At 40.6% G+C, this 15,421-nt stretch overlaps 1 protein-coding gene across 1 annotated transcript; it reads left to right on the top strand.

Annotated features, from left to right (window-relative positions):
- The first annotated feature begins 3,930 nt into the window (after positions 1–3,930).
- Positions 3,931–14,533, top strand: snorc (secondary ossification center associated regulator of chondrocyte maturation). The gene is made up of 3 exons (XM_034038066.3): positions 3,931–4,165; positions 13,083–13,253; positions 14,094–14,533. Exons 1-3 carry the CDS (start codon positions 4,084–4,086, stop codon positions 14,201–14,203), a joined length of 363 nt encoding a protein of 120 aa, XP_033893957.1. The 5' UTR covers positions 3,931–4,083; the 3' UTR covers positions 14,204–14,533.
- The last annotated feature ends 888 nt before the right edge of the window (positions 14,534–15,421 follow it).

Below are 15,421 nucleotides of genomic sequence, written 5' to 3'. Positions count from 1 at the left end.
ATCCTGGGAGACAGTCAGCATGGTTTTACTTACACAATAAGATCTAAAATGAAAAATTGCCTATATGGTAACAATATCCTGGGAGACAGTCAGCATGGTTTTACGAAAAGGGAGATCATGTCTAACTAACCTGCTTGACTTTTTTGAGGATGCAACATTGACAATGGATTATTGCAAAGCATACGACATGGTTTATTTAGATTTCCAGAAAGCTTTTGACAAAGTCCCGCATAAAAGATTACTTCTCAAACTGAACGTAGTAGGTATTCAAGGAAATACATGCACATGGATTAGGGAGTGGTAAACATGTAGAAAACAGAAAGTACTGATTAGAGGAGAAACCTCAAAATGGAGCGAGGTAACCAGTGGTGTACCACAGGGATCAGTATTAGGTCCTCTGCTATTCCTAATCTACATTAATGATTTAGATACTGGTATAGTAAGCAAACTTGTTAAATTTGCAGACGACACAAAAATAGGAGGAGTGGCAAACACTGTTGCAGCAGCAAAGGTCATTCAAAATGATCTAGACAGCATTCAGAACTGGGCAGACACATGGCAAATGACATTTAATAGACAAAAGTGTAAAGTATAGCATGCAGGAGTCGATGTTGAGTCAGAAATGTCTTCATCTAGACAATGTGGGGAAGCTATAAAAAGGCCAACAAGATGCTCGGATATATTGTGAGAAGTGTTGAATTTAAATCAAGGGAAGTAATGTTAAAACTTTACAATGCATTAGTAAGACCTCACCTAGAATATTGTGTTCAGTTCTGGTCACCTTGTTACAAAAAGGATATTGCTGCTCTAGAAAGAGTGCAATGAAGAGCAACCAGAATTATCCCGGGTTTAAAAGGCTTGTCGTATGCAGACAGGCTAAAAGAATTGAATCTATTCAGTCTTGAACAAAGAAGACTATGCAGTGATCTGATTCAAACATTCAAAATCCTAAAAAGTATAGACAATGTCGACCCAGGGGACATTTTTGACCTGAAAAAAGAAACAAGGACAAGGGGTCACAAATGGAGATTAGATAAAGGGGCATTCAGAACAGAAAATAGGAGGCACTTTTTTTACACAGAGAATTGTGAGGGTCTGGAACCAACTCCCCAGTAATGTTGTTGAAACCGACACCCTGAGATCCTTCAAGAAGCTGCTTGATGAGATTCAGGGATCAATAAGCTACTAACGACCAAACGAACATGATGGGCTGAATGGCATCCTCTCGTTTGTAAACTTTCTTATGTTCTTATGTTCTTATGTAAAGGGAGATCGTGTCTAACTAACCTACTTGATTTTTTTGAGGATGCAACATTGACAATGGATAATTGCAAGACATATGACATGGTTTATTTAGATTTCCAGAAAGCTTTTGACAAAGTCCTGCATAAATGATTACTTCTCAAACTGAATGCAGTAGGGATTCAAGGAAATGCATGCACATGGATTAGGGAGTGGTTAACATGTGGAAAACAGAAAGTACTAATTAGAGGAGAAACCTCAAAATGGAGCGAGGTAACCAGTGGTGTACCACAGGGATCAATATTAGGTCATCTACTCTTCCTAATCTACATTAATGACTTAGATTCTGGTATAGTAAGCAAACTTGTTAAATTTGGAGATGACACAAAAATAGGAGGAGTGGCAAACGCTGTTGCAGCAGAAAGGTCATTCAAAATGATCTAGACAGCATTCAGAACTGGGCAGACACATGGCAAATGACATTTAATAGACAAAAGTGTAAAGTATTGCATGCAGGAAATAAAAATGTGCATTATAAATATCATATGGGAGATACTGAAATTGAAGAAGGGAACTTTAAAAAAGACCTAGGAGTTTATGTTGACTCAGAAATATCTTCATCTAGACAATGTAGGAAAGCTATAAAAAAGGCCAACAAAATGCTCGGATATATTGTGAGAAGTGTTGAATTTAAATCAAGGGAAGTAATGTTAAAACTTTACAATGCATTAGTAAGACCTCACCTAGAATATTGTGTTCAGTTCTGGTCACCTCGCTACAAAATGGATATTGATGCTCTAGAAAGAGTACAAAGAAGAGTGACCAGAATTATCCCGGGTTTAAAAGGCATGTCGTATGCAGACAAGCTAAAAGAATTGAATCTATTCAGTCTTGAACAAAGAAGACTACGCAGTGATCTGATTCAAGCATTCAAAATTCTAAAAGGTATTGACAATGTCGACCCAGGGGACTTTTTCGACCTGAAAAAAAGAAACAAGGACCAGGGGTCACAAATGGAGATTAGATAAAGGGGCATTCAGAACAGAAAATAGGAGGCACTTCTTTACACAGAGAATTGTGAGGGCCTGGAACCAACTCCCCAGTAATGTTGTTGAAGCGGACACCCTGGGATCCTTCAAGAAGCTGCTTGATGAGATTCTGGGATCAATAAGCTACTAACAACCAAACGAGCAAGATGGGCCGAATGGCCTCCTCTCGTTTGTAAACTTTCTTATGTTCTTATGTTTTTGTAATTTTTCTTTTCATTGTTAACGTCCTGACAACTTTTTACACTAATAACTTTAAAGTTTGTTTCAAAGCTCTTTTCAAAATGTCCGCTCTAGTGCACTGATAGTGTCAGGATTAGTGCCCACATTGTCAAACAGGTAACACAGCAATAATGGTCCATAATGTGGTACGGAACAGAAAAGCCAGAGCACTTATGTTAAAAAAAAATAATGTATTGCTCTTCCTGCAGTGGTCGAGAGGACAGATCTCAAACCCAAGTACAGCTTACTACAATTATTGCTTCCGGTAGATTTTTGCGATATCATTTTGTAGTTTCTTTAATTACACGATGTAAAATAAAATATCTAAATTATATTATTATTATTATTATTATTATTATTATTATTATTATTATTTATTTATTTATTTATTTATTTATTTATTTCTTAGCAGACGCCCTTATCCAGGGCGACTTACAATCGCAAGCAAATACAAATACATTCAAGTGTTACAATATAAGTCATACAATAAGAACAAGAAATACAATAATTCTCAAGTGTGACAAACCACAATTCAATAATACAGCAGATAATAGTGAAAGTTACATCAGGATATGATTAAATAGTGATAGTTACATCAGGATATGATTAAGTACAAAATACTACAGATTAAACACTTGGCAGATTACAATATTCTGAGGTACAGGATTAAATGCAGTAAAATAGGGGGCAGATAAGAGCAAAATAAAGCATATTTAAATGAAGGGTGATAGTGTCCCAGGATACAACAGAGGAGTTCTACAGGTGCTGTTTGAAGAGGTGAGTCTTAAGGAGGCGCCGGAATGTGGTCAGGGACTGGGCAGTCCTGACTTTTATGTCTCAGTCTCAAAATTGTAGGTGATGCTAAACTTTTGGCCATAGCTGTAGAGTATTTGATTGATATACAATATGTGTCAGCATGTTTTAATGAATTGCCCTGTGCGGGCAGGGCCGGCGAGACTTCATGGGCCCTGGGGAAGGTATGTGGCTATGCATATTCAGAGGGTAGAAAGTATTCATATGATGCACTGTGCATCTACTGACCATTAGACCAGGAGCCAGTCTGTTATACCGTGGCCCCCTGCTCTGGCTGATAAAAAGGCTGCAGTTTATTTCTTAGCTCCTGCTTATACTGCACAGGAATTACAAACACCAACACAATTATACACACCAGCTCCAGAAGGGCTGCCTGCTAATCTCAGTGTTTGCACATAACATAAACAAGACTATTTTCAAGCCCTAGGCTGCTGGAACTTTGTGTGACTAAAATCACTGCTCCTCTGGGGTTTGGAGCAATTTCCTTGGCTTGCCTGTGGAGCGCCTTTTGTCCCGGGACAGTGAATAGTTAATCCTGGGATGTGGGGTAGGGGAGGGGCCTGCCTGCCTGCTCTGGAGAAGGGCTCCTGTGTGTGTGTCCTGAAGGGTTGGGGTTGGTGGGTGAGCTGGTGAGCAGTCCTGAGGTGCTGACAAAGTGGCTATTGTACAGCAGGTCTTCCTCTCGCTCTCTCTCCTGCTCTCCATCTTTAACCCTTGTGGACGAGGCTCTGATATTGCCCGCTGACTCTCCTCTGGAAGGATGGCTCCTCATGGCTCTCCAAGGATCTTCCTCCTCCTCCTCCTTACTTTCCTGGGGTCTCTGCTGGCTGCTGCACGATCAGGTAAGCGAGTTCAGGATCTGCTACCTTCTGTTTTCCATGGATCCCACATTGCCTGACTCCTCTCTATGGCTGCCTGACCCAAGGCAAGAACCACAGTGGGTCTCCTGGCTAGGGCCAGCATCTCAAAGTTGAATTTTGTATTTGTAATTCTTCCCTCAAATGAAAAAAAAAAAACACATTTGAGTGTAATTTGATTTGAATTTTAAGTCTTTAATTACAAGTTGTAATGATAAGTTCTGGACTGTGCTACCGAAGAGAAAAACCCTTTGATTGAGCCGTATTCTGATTCATTGTTGTGTCTGGAGTGTGACTGAGTCGTGTTCTGATTCATTGTTGTGTCTGGAGTGTGACTGAGTCGTGTTCTGATTCATTGTTGTGTCTGGAGTGTGACTGAGTCGTGTTCTGATTCATTTTTGTGTCTGGAGTGTGACTGAGTCGTGTTCTGATTCATTGTTGTGTCTGGAGTGTGATTGAGTCGTGTTCTGATCCATTGTTGTGTCTGGAATGTGATTGAGTCGTGTTCTGATTCATTGTTGTGTCTGGAATGTGATTGAGTCGTGTTCTGATTCATTGTTGTGTCTGGAGTGAAACCAGATTTATTAAATTTCTTACTGAAACCAGAGATCTGATTGAAAATACCCTGATATTAGATTCCAAAAATATTGCTATATAATAAATAAAAATAAACACCACCTGAATTGACTCTGCAACAGCAGTTGTTGATGTTGCATAGTTCAACCCCTAATCTCTGTAAATCGCTTTGGATAAAAGTGTCAGCTAAATGACTAAATAATTTTATTTATTTTTTAGATATTTTCCAAATATTGAGTTTTGTCCAGGACATCCTGCTACTAATATGCCATTTTGACTTATATAGCGGTTGAAGTTGAGGTGTAAATGTGTATGTATATGTGTAAGTGTCTGTGTATGTGTTGGTATGGTATCTCCCTGCACAAATTTATTACAATGCTACAGTTCTTTTTACATGTTCTAAAAGCACATACTCCTTAAATATTCAGTGATATGAAAAATACGTGGACATATACATTGGAATACTAGATGTGGCTTTTAAAAAAAGACTTCCAATTACCAAACCTGTAAAGAATTTCAGCGCTAGATGTTCCTAAAGGAATTGCTGTTTGTTTGGTATTCAGTACAAGCCGCTATTAGAGCAGCACCTTCATTCCAGTTGCACTCCAGGATTGCTGTGGAGTCCCTGCTTGCCTCATTGTAATGATGGACATGGCTCTGGACTGCATGGTTAGTCCCTCTCAGCAGGGCTCGTTCTTTATAACTGGTGACATGGTGACTTCTCTGCATCACTTTCAGTTGGAGGAATTCATTTCATAGCTTGATCTCAGACAGTTTATTAGCTTGATTGCAGTTTTATACGTACATTCCAAACCAAGGCACAGAGCAACAACTCTTCATGTATAGCAGTGATATCTGCACATTCCAAACCAGGACACAGAGCAGCAACAGTTTCTCCTCATCATGCTACAGCAGTGTGCTCAAAAGTGGATACCTGCAGGGCTGGCCATTGTTCTCCAGAGGCTAGTAGCTCGCTGACATCTGCTCTCGAGTTCCTGGGTGTAAGAGGAAGCTGGCTAGGTCGTGGGATCAGAGGACGTCCATTGAACCTTTCATTCTCCTGAGCTGTGTGGGGAATTGTTGCAGAGAGGGGAAAAATGATTGGACATTCCAAACTGGGAAGAAATTCAAGGGTAACGTAATTGGGCACACTACATTTTTAAATAAAATAAATAAAATAAAAAATTAAGTAGGAAGCAGCTGAAATGGGACTGTTGGGAAGTATGAAAAGTGATCTCCCCCTGCATGGTGGAAACAGCTTGTACATGCTCCAACCCAAACTGATAAAGTCAAAGCAGCGCAAACCACATTTTAAGGCAGCGCTTTATAGGAGAACGGATTATGTTCATGGATTAGGTATTGCCCATGAGGGAAGCAAAGAGCACAAGCACAGTGAGGTATACAAACAGCTCAATAATAACAACTGAACAGGCTAAAATCACAAATTTTTATTCAAACTGAGTTTAAAAATAAAACCAGACACTGCATTCCTCGGAGAGAGGACTGGATATCTTTGTGTCATGAAAACCAAAAGCTCCACAAAGGTATCAGCACAACTACAAATGGAAACGACTGCAATTTCAACTTGGATTTATTCAGAATACATTTCTGAAAGGAACTTTTATTAATTTCCATTTGATTTCTACAAACATTCTCTGTTTGGCTGCTGTAGTTCTCTTCACACTGACTTATACTCTCAGTTGGCAGAGCCTTGCTGTACTGTAGCTCAGGGCTGCCCAACTTCTTTGGCTGAAAGATCTGCACAGATAACCAGGGAGCGCTTAAGAGACAGAGAATAAAATATATACAGTACTAACAATACTTGAGCAGAAAAGAAGTCAAAATAGCTGACTGGAAAAAGCAAAGATATTTTAAAGAGATATGAAAATGAAATAAGGATTAACTGCAAAAGCCCATGCTTCAGTTCAGTATGTTTGTGCTCCTCATGCTTCCCTTGTAGTTTTCAAACCCATAAAGAGTGCTGAATTGGAGACTCCCATTGGAAATCAAAAGAGACACATTATACATTTCCATGAGCCGTATATTGTTCAACAGCCATGCTTTGCACAGGCCTGTTGTCGTAATGCTCTTGTGACAACACTCTCTAATCTGATAGAACTACAAGAAACTGAATATGGTAACTGAATGGCCTCCACAGCGCCCCCCTCTGGTTAAATCTGAGCAGAGACCAGCCTGGTGAAGGAGGTAGAATCACTCTGTAAACATATTTGTTTCTGTATCCTCCAGCATTGCAACAGCCAAGATAACCAGAGGGGTAATGTGAGGACACGGGTGTCAGTCTGCTCGGGTGAGGTCCAGGTCTCACCCTGCTTCATACCTGCTGAAACACTTTCCTAAACACTCATCTGGTTTTTGTATCAGAGGTGCTCATGCATTCAGCCCAACACGAATCCACACACAGGAATCTAATTTAGTCTTATTGGATCTGCCGTGTATTTGTGACTGGAAACCCTGACAGTGTTGTTTCATAATTTCAAACTCAGCAACTGTAAGCAGCTCCTAATTCCTTTTTCTTCTTGCTTTACTGTTCCTTCCCTTGTCAGGATGTCTGCAATCATTTTGATTGGTTCTTTTTTGCCATGTCTCCAATACTGTGGAAGAACAGAACCATTTGGGGATCTGCCACTTTGGAACACATTTCCTTTAGTTTTGCTGGCACTGCAGTGCGCTAGATGTGGGGCTGCTTTTTACAAATATAAAGACACTTGATCTTTCCTGATCTAGAAGTGAACAGCAGCTCCTGAGCTCCTAGTTAAAGCAATGCAGACTTTTCAAAAGATAAACCTCACAGTATGATAAGAATCACACAGAATGACTGCAAACTCCATGAAAAGTTCAGACAGACTGTATTATTGTGAGCAAAAGTATCGTCATAATTAGTAGCATAGGTACATATTTATTGTAAGGGTTTTCATTGTTAATCATTTAAAATGTGAAAGTTGTACTTGGACAGATACATTCAAATATGCATTTAAAATGTACATTTTCAATTCTTTCATTTTGTTATACAGTGAAAAATGTCCCAGAAGTAAAATAAACCCAATACCCCATCAAATTACAGGTGTTTGTTAGTAGAATGTGTTTTTTCTTTATTTCTGACATCATTGGTTTCCTAGCATGATATCTTTTTGAGACGTTCATTTATAAATTCTGTTATATGAACACATAAGAGGTTTTCTGCCACCGAATTCGTTTCAAGCCAAGCTTGTTTGACTATTCAGATATTTGTCTCAGCACGGGTTAAAAGCTAAATATGTAATCAGTGTGATCTGTTTTATTCTCTAAATGTTTCGAGTCTTACTTGTTTAAAAACTAAATGCATTTTTACTGTGTAGTGTAGCGTCACCATTGCTGCTAGCCCTGTTTCAGTACGAGGTTCAAGTCCCAGTGTCATTTCAATTATGATCTTAAGAAGTCCTAAACACATCATTGTAATCCATTTCTTTCTCCTTGTGTTAGATCTTGCTTGTTTTTTATGGGTATTGTATGGAGGTTTTTTGAATGCAATGATATTGTTTAAAACTGATGCTTCCTGCTGTAATCACTGCATCATGTGACCTTCAGACAGGGTAGTGATTAGATACTGTAGCAGGAAGATGCAGTTTATTTTTGTATCTAAAAATCAGGTTTGCTCGAACTAAATAACAATTATGGGTTATGAGAGTATGGATTTTAAAGCACACATTAGCATTGCTTTTAATCTTGAAATCTTTCTTTTATGGATTAATCAAAGCATGTGAAATGGGGCTGTAGTGACAGCCTGCGTATGATTAGCACTCATCTTGGATTTCAACAGTTAGGCTTTTGCTTTGTTTATTTTGTGTTTTGTGTGCAAAAATAAATATATAGTCACTGCCCTGTTTTGCAACATATCTATGAGAAGTGCTTCTTTTACTCTGAAAGACAGTGTCGAAGGTCCCAAAAGGGACAATGAAAACAGCCATCAATCTGGATAAAGCTGTCTGCTAAATAAACAGATAATAAACAAATAAACAAATCTAACATTCAAATGATCTCTCGGCCATGTAGACAAACAATGCCTTCACCACCCATAGCTTCAAACACTGATAAAGGTTTAGCTAATAAGACAACTGAGTACTAATTCTCTGATTAAAAAGATAAATAAATAAGCCTACCCAGTTAAAAAAATATATCCTGAAAGTTTTTACTAGATGAGCAAAGGGTGAAATATCAAGAAAAAAATATTTTAATAATTTTGGTGAAATTAATATAAACACAATTCAGATTGAAGAAAAACACAGTTCTCCTTATAAAACAGCATTCATGCAAGTCATCATCAACAGAGACAGCAAAATACTCTGGTGTAACTGTGGGCTTGTGAAGGACAGCGTGGCCAGTGGGTATGAAGAGACAAGCTTGTGTTCCTGGGGCAATGGACACAAACTGAAATGTTTAAAACAGCTGCTAAGTATAACATTGAAATGATTGTGTGGCGCCAAGCTGGACCGAGTGGGAGAAGTAGTGTAGGCTACCTGGACTCATTGAGAAGTAGTGTAGGCTGCCTGGACTCATTGAGAAGTAGTGTAGGCTGCCTGGACTCATTGAGAAGTAGTGTAGGCTACCTGGACTCATTGAGAAGTAGTGTAGGCTGCCTGGACTCATTGAGAAGCAGGGAAAGCTGTCTGGACTCATTGAAAAGTAGGGTAAGCTGCCTGGACTCATTGAACATAAGATCATAAGAAAGTTTACAAATGAGAGGAGGCCATTCAGCCCATCTTGCTCGTTTGGTTGTTAGTAGCTTATTGATCCCAGAATCTCATCAAGCAGCTTCTTGAATGATCCCAGGGTGTCGGCTTCAACAACATTACTGGGGAGTTGGTTCCAGACCCTCACAATTCTCTGTATAAAAAGTGCCTTCTATTTTCTGTTCTGAATACCCCTTTATCTAATCTCCATTTGTGACCCCTGGTCCTTGTTTCTTTTTTCAGGTCAAAAAAGTCCCCTGGGTCGACATTGTCTATACCTTTAAATTCTTTTAGCCTGTCTGCATACGACATGCCTTTTAAACCCGGGATAATTCTGGTTGCTCTTCTTTGCACTCTTTCTAGAGCAGCAATATCCTTTTTGTAACGAGGTGACCAGAACTGAACACAATATTCTAGGTGAGGTCTTACTAATGCATTGTAAAGTTTTAACATTACTTCCCTTGATTTAAATTCAACACTTCTCACAATATATCCGAGCATCCTGTTTGCCTTTTTATAGCTTCCCCACATTGTCTAGATGAAGACATTTCTGTGTCAACATAAAATCCTAGGTCTTTTTCATAGATCCCTTCTTCAATTTCAGTATCTCCCATATGATATTTATAATGCACATTTTTATTGCCTGCGTGGAATACTTTACACTTTTGTCTATTAAATTTCATTTGCCATGTGTCTGCACAGTTCTGAATGCTGTCTAGATAATTTTGAATGACCTTTGCTGCTGCAACAGTGTTTGCCACTCCTCCTATTTTTGTGTCGTCTGCAAATTTAACGAGTTTGCTTACTATACCAGAATCTAAATCATTAATGTAGATTAGGAATAGCAGAGGACCTAATACTGATCCCTGTGGTACACCACTGGTTACCTCGCTCCATTTTGAGGTTTCTCCTCTAATCAGTACTTTCTGTTTTCTACCTGTTAACCACTCCCTAATCCATGTGCATGCATTTCCTTGAATCCCTACTGCATTCAGTTTGAGAATTAATCTTTTATGCGGGACTTTGTCAAAAGCTTTCTGGAAATCTAAATAAACCATGTCGTATGCTTTGCAATTATCCATTGTCGATGTTGCATCCTCAAAAAAATCAAGCACGTTAGTTAGACACGATCTCCCTTTCCTAAAACCATGCTGACTGTCTCCCAGGATACTGTTACCATATATGTAATTTTGGATCTTATTATAGTTTCCCTAAGTTTACATATAATAGAAGTCAGGCTTATTGGTCTGTAGTTACCTGGTTCGGTTTTGTCTCCCTTTTTGTGGATCGGTATTACATTTGCAGTTTTCCAGTCTGTCGGTACAACCCCTGTGTCAAGAGACTGTTCCATGATCTTGGTTAGCGGTTTGTAAATAACTTCTTTCATTTCTTTGAGTACTATTGGGAGGATCTCAACCGGCCCAGTGGATTTGTATATTTTAAGAGCTCCTACCCCCATTGAGAAGTAGTGTAGGCTGCCTGGACTCATTGAGAAGTAGTGTAGGCTGCCTGGACTCATTGAGAAGTAGGGTAAGCTGCCTGGACTCATTGAGAAGTAGTGTAGGCTGCCTGGACTCATTGAGAAGTAGTGTAGGCTGCCTGGACTCATTGGCAGCTGACCCACAGTAAGAAAAAAGGGAGCGCACGTTGAAATGAATCTTTGGAGTCACTAAATGTTTTTAACTTTAAAAGTGCAAACATTTGACGGCCACCATAATATCTTCACCTCATCTTTCATGTGTATTTATTCTCCACGTTTTTTCCTGCTGATGGTAATGGCACTGTTCAGGAGGAAATCTGCACTGGAAACACAACATGATGACATTTTGCACTTCTGAAGTTACAAACCCACAGTGACACACTGCACAGCTTCTAAAATAGTGAGGTCTTTGAAAGATTAAATTAAAGAAACATTATTATTCCAGGTAGTTTTTTCCAGAAGCTGCACTTTTCCAGCGTGTTCATAAACAAGTCTGTTTAAGATGCCCCCCTCACTGTATCAGCCCCCAGCACAAGTGCTCCTTTGTGTCCGGAGAGAGACTCATTCATTGACTGAGCCGCTGGCCAGGGCCCAGGGAGCTGTACCTGCGGGTTCCTCACAGCACAAAGTCAATAGGTGTTATTTCCCAACGTGTTAAAAATACTTCTCTGGTCACAGGCTCCGGCTGAAATGTGCACTTCATCAGGAACGAGGGGGCAGGAGTGGTGGTGGGAGGGGGGGGGGGATTCAACTCCCCTCCTGGGTGGCAAAGTGAATGAGGAGGGGGGGCTGCAACTCCCCTCCTGGCAAAGAGGATTGGATGAGCAACACAAGAAGATTTACGGACGAGATTGATCTCCATCAAACAATCCCTTCAAAAAGTCAGCTGTTGAACTCTTTTCAGAAGCAAACCCTACATTGGAAAAGGAACAACTTTGCAGGGACAGCATGGTCAGTAATGATCTGAGAAAAAGCAATAGAGCGGGATAGACACATAATGGTGTAATATTAGGAACATGTAGATGGTATAAACCCACATTATTCTGGGCGTGCTGGTTGCCAGGGAGAGTTCCGGGGCAGGGTCCGCATTCAGCTGGTATCACAGTTCTGTGAATTGCATTTAGACTCTCCGCGGAATGTGACTGCGAGCTGCGAGAGGGAGGGAGGGAGTGTTCTGTACGATCAGCACCAAACAGCTTCTCCTACAAAGAGCCCCATTCACAGACACATGGAAAAATATTCTACCATCAACACCAAAGAGCAACCCCTGTGCCAGATTGCTGTTTATTTGCTTAGTCAAATGGAGGGGGCGGACAAAAACAACTATGCTCTAGACTCATTTTTTACCACTCGTGTTTCTTGATAACTTATTATAAAAACCCATTGACCAACCACTTTATTCAGGAAAAACTCTGTGTGAAATAAATCCAGTGAACACGCAGATTGTGCAGTGTGTTTCTAGGTGGGTGACTGTGGCAATGCGCCCCGCCCCTGTGTGCATTTGTGTGTTATGTGTTGTATGGTGCATGTGTTAATGTTGGTGTATAGTCATTGATATACGGGATATAAACGGGTCTGTGTTTCACGTGTGATTTAAAATGTAGATTTATATTTAGGCACGAGGAGGGCACAAATCACTTCACGTGCTGGTTAAATGTAATATGTGAGCACGGGGTTGCACAGAATTAATTCACGTCCTGGGATTCAAGTGAATAATTAATTAGTAATTGAATCCCAGCACAATAGTATATATAGATGCACATTTCTTTCATTCGGGGTTGGGTGTTCGGTGAGTGGAGAACGGGAGAGAGAGAAGGAGAAAATAAAACAAAGTAAAGTAATTAGAAGTGTTTTCACTCACCGTGTTTGTTCGTCTGTCTGTTTAAGTGTAGTACGTTTTGTTTGTCTTTTTTATTTTGGCGTATAGTGCCGTGTCCCATGTTTTGTGTTCAAACCTTTTATTTTCTGTGCTGTTTTATTAAATGCTGAGCGAAACCATTCGCTCAGCTCCATCAAACTCCAAGTCTCTGTCTGTTTATTTCCTGCTTCTGGTCTGACGCCACCCACTCCGGCCGTCTTTGTGACAGTGACCCTGAGTGTTTCCTCTCTCTCTCCACAGAGAGCCCAGCAGGCCACGCCCCCACACCTCAGAGTGACAGCCTGGACACCTCCTCGGGAGGAGGGGCCTATGAAATCACCATGAGGGGCACGTTCCATGAGCTGACGCACGCTCCCTTCACTGCAGAGTATGAGGACACCACCCACTCACAGCCAGTGGACAGGGAGGCGGGTGAGCGCAGCTTTCCATCGGAAACACACATCAAAGCAGTTTGAACAGACTCTGCCAGAACTTGCCTGGCTAATTGTGACGTTAAAGTGATCATCATTGCAAAGTCATAGCGTGCATTTCCACTCATGCAGATCCATTCACCAGCAAGCTCTCAAATGTGGAGTTTTGAAATAAATGTATATATTTTCATTTTAACATGATCTCTGGGACTACACTTGGTTAAGATGCACTTTCCTGGTCATTTCACCTGGACAGTGACATTGTTCCCACCCCTTTAGGGCCTTCTTTCCTGTCAGCTGCTTCTGCTAATGACTGGCATGCTCTGCAGCCAGTAACATGCGTGACCCAGAAGACACTGCTGAGGTGAAATGGACCAGGAAGTGCAAGTGTGACAGATTTCCTGAAAAGCAGGGCAAACAAACTGAGAATGGCCTTTTATAGTACCAGATGTCATGTTTTGAAATAAAAATGAATGTTTTGCTCTATTATGTTATTTTCGAAACTGCACATCTGAGACCTACAGTCAATTAAATTGTAGGAAAAAAATAAGTTTTAAAGTATTTTGTTAGCTACACCATGCACCAATGTAAAGGTCCGAGAGGTGGCTTGTGCTACACTTCATATTTAGGGCATTATAGATGAAGATGGGACCACTGATAGGCAGGCAGCCCACCCTGTCTGAAATATGCACTACAGAGTAAAACACAGTTCACTTCACAACCTGTTCAGAATGTGATTTTCTTGTGCTTTAAGATAATCACATGTTGTTGTTTTTTTTTTCTGCAGTCTTCCAGTGTAAATAATGGCACCTGCTGTCCTGCTCTCTGTCTCCCCCTGCAGGCTCCCTGGGTCCCGGCGCCATTGCTGCCATCGTCATTGCTGTAATCCTGGGGGCCTCAGTCCTCATGGCGTTGATTGTCATCACTGTGAAGAAATTCACAAGCTCGTAGGTAGAGCCAGCACCTGCTCCCCCTGTCTCCCTCAGTGGCTCTCTCTCTCTTTAGAACCTCTTTAGTAGGACTGGACAAAGAATTAGAAGCACGTGCCATAACACTGTCAATGGGGTCAAATTGTGAACTGCCAGGAAATCTGGTCATGTGACCCCACAAAAAAAAAAAAAAATATTCCTAGCACCTTCGTAAATGCTGTTAGTATAGTTTTTCGGCTTGCTCTATATTACTGTATGTGGCATCTATTCAGCATCTATATACACTTGATCCAGTCTTTGTTGTGTTTTTACAATCCAATCTGCAACTGGACAATATATGATTCCCATTTAACATTTGAGTATGTGTCTGGTATACGGTGCTGGTATGAGGTCCATCCGCACATGCTGTGGCTTATCGAGCTGAGGTAGAGTGCTGAAACTTAGCACTGGCACACGACAAACCCTTGGGAGTGACGCAATAAAAAAGTGGCCAAAGAGGGCGCTGCTGAACCCCGTTACGTGGTTACACAGTGTAACTCTGACACACAGCTTTTTAGTTGCACAAAGGTAATTAACTAACATGTAGGCATTGTAACTTGCAGTTCAATTAGAAAGATCGATCCATTAAGTTAATTCATTGCTGTATTAGTATGTTCCAACCAAATATTAGCTTTTTCAATTGTTTCAAAGTTTTAAAGTGATTTTCTCAAAACAGCACCTGTGGTGTTACCTTTATCTAGCCCGACTCCTTCATAGGTATCCTGTCTAGCCCAACTCCTTCATAGATATCCTTTCCACCCAATCTTGCTTTTCAGGCGCTTACTGAAAGCAGGTTATTGTGAACTGTTTCAGCACTGCAGACCAGTAGAGGTTCTACTAGAATATACGCTACCAAACTTCTACATGTCTCCCAAGGGGCAGTGTCCCCTTGTTATATGAAGTGATAAGGGGCTCCAGGGAAGGTCTCTTCACTCTTCATATCCTGCTCTTTTACGCTTATTTCATGTGTTGTCTCTCTCTAGAGGAGTCTGTGTTTATATTATCGTGGGTGAGGCAGTGCTGAACAGGCCACCTGTTTAACTGTCTGCCTCCACATTGAGCAATCTGTTTAACTGTCTGCCTCCACCTTGAGCAATCGTTTAACTGTCTGCCTCCACATTGAGTACTCTGAATGCTAGTGGAATTAATAAAACAAAAGAAACTGTAGCTCTAGCTGGTTCTTTGTGTGTGAGAGAGAGAG

This window comes from Acipenser ruthenus, chromosome 17 (genome assembly GCF_902713425.1).
Source record: "Acipenser ruthenus chromosome 17, fAciRut3.2 maternal haplotype, whole genome shotgun sequence".
Classification (NCBI taxonomy): Eukaryota; Metazoa; Chordata; class Actinopteri; order Acipenseriformes; family Acipenseridae; genus Acipenser; species Acipenser ruthenus.
Note: the sequence above shows the minus strand (reverse complement) of the source record. Positions and strands in the feature narration are given on the sequence as shown.

What these genes read in the sequence shown, in the direction of transcription:
- snorc (XM_034038066.3), top strand. Translation starts at nt 4,084, where the DNA reads ATGGCTCCTCATGGCTCTCCAAGGATCTTCCTCCTCCTCCTCCTTACT. An exon ending in GCTGGCTGCTGCACGATCAG is followed by an intron (nt 4,166 to 13,082) that starts GTAAGCGAGTTC and finishes CTCTCTCCACAG; the next exon opens with AGAGCCCAGCAGGCCACGCC. An exon ending in GCCAGTGGACAGGGAGGCGG is followed by an intron (nt 13,254 to 14,093) that starts GTGAGCGCAGCT and finishes CTCCCCCTGCAG; the next exon opens with GCTCCCTGGGTCCCGGCGCC.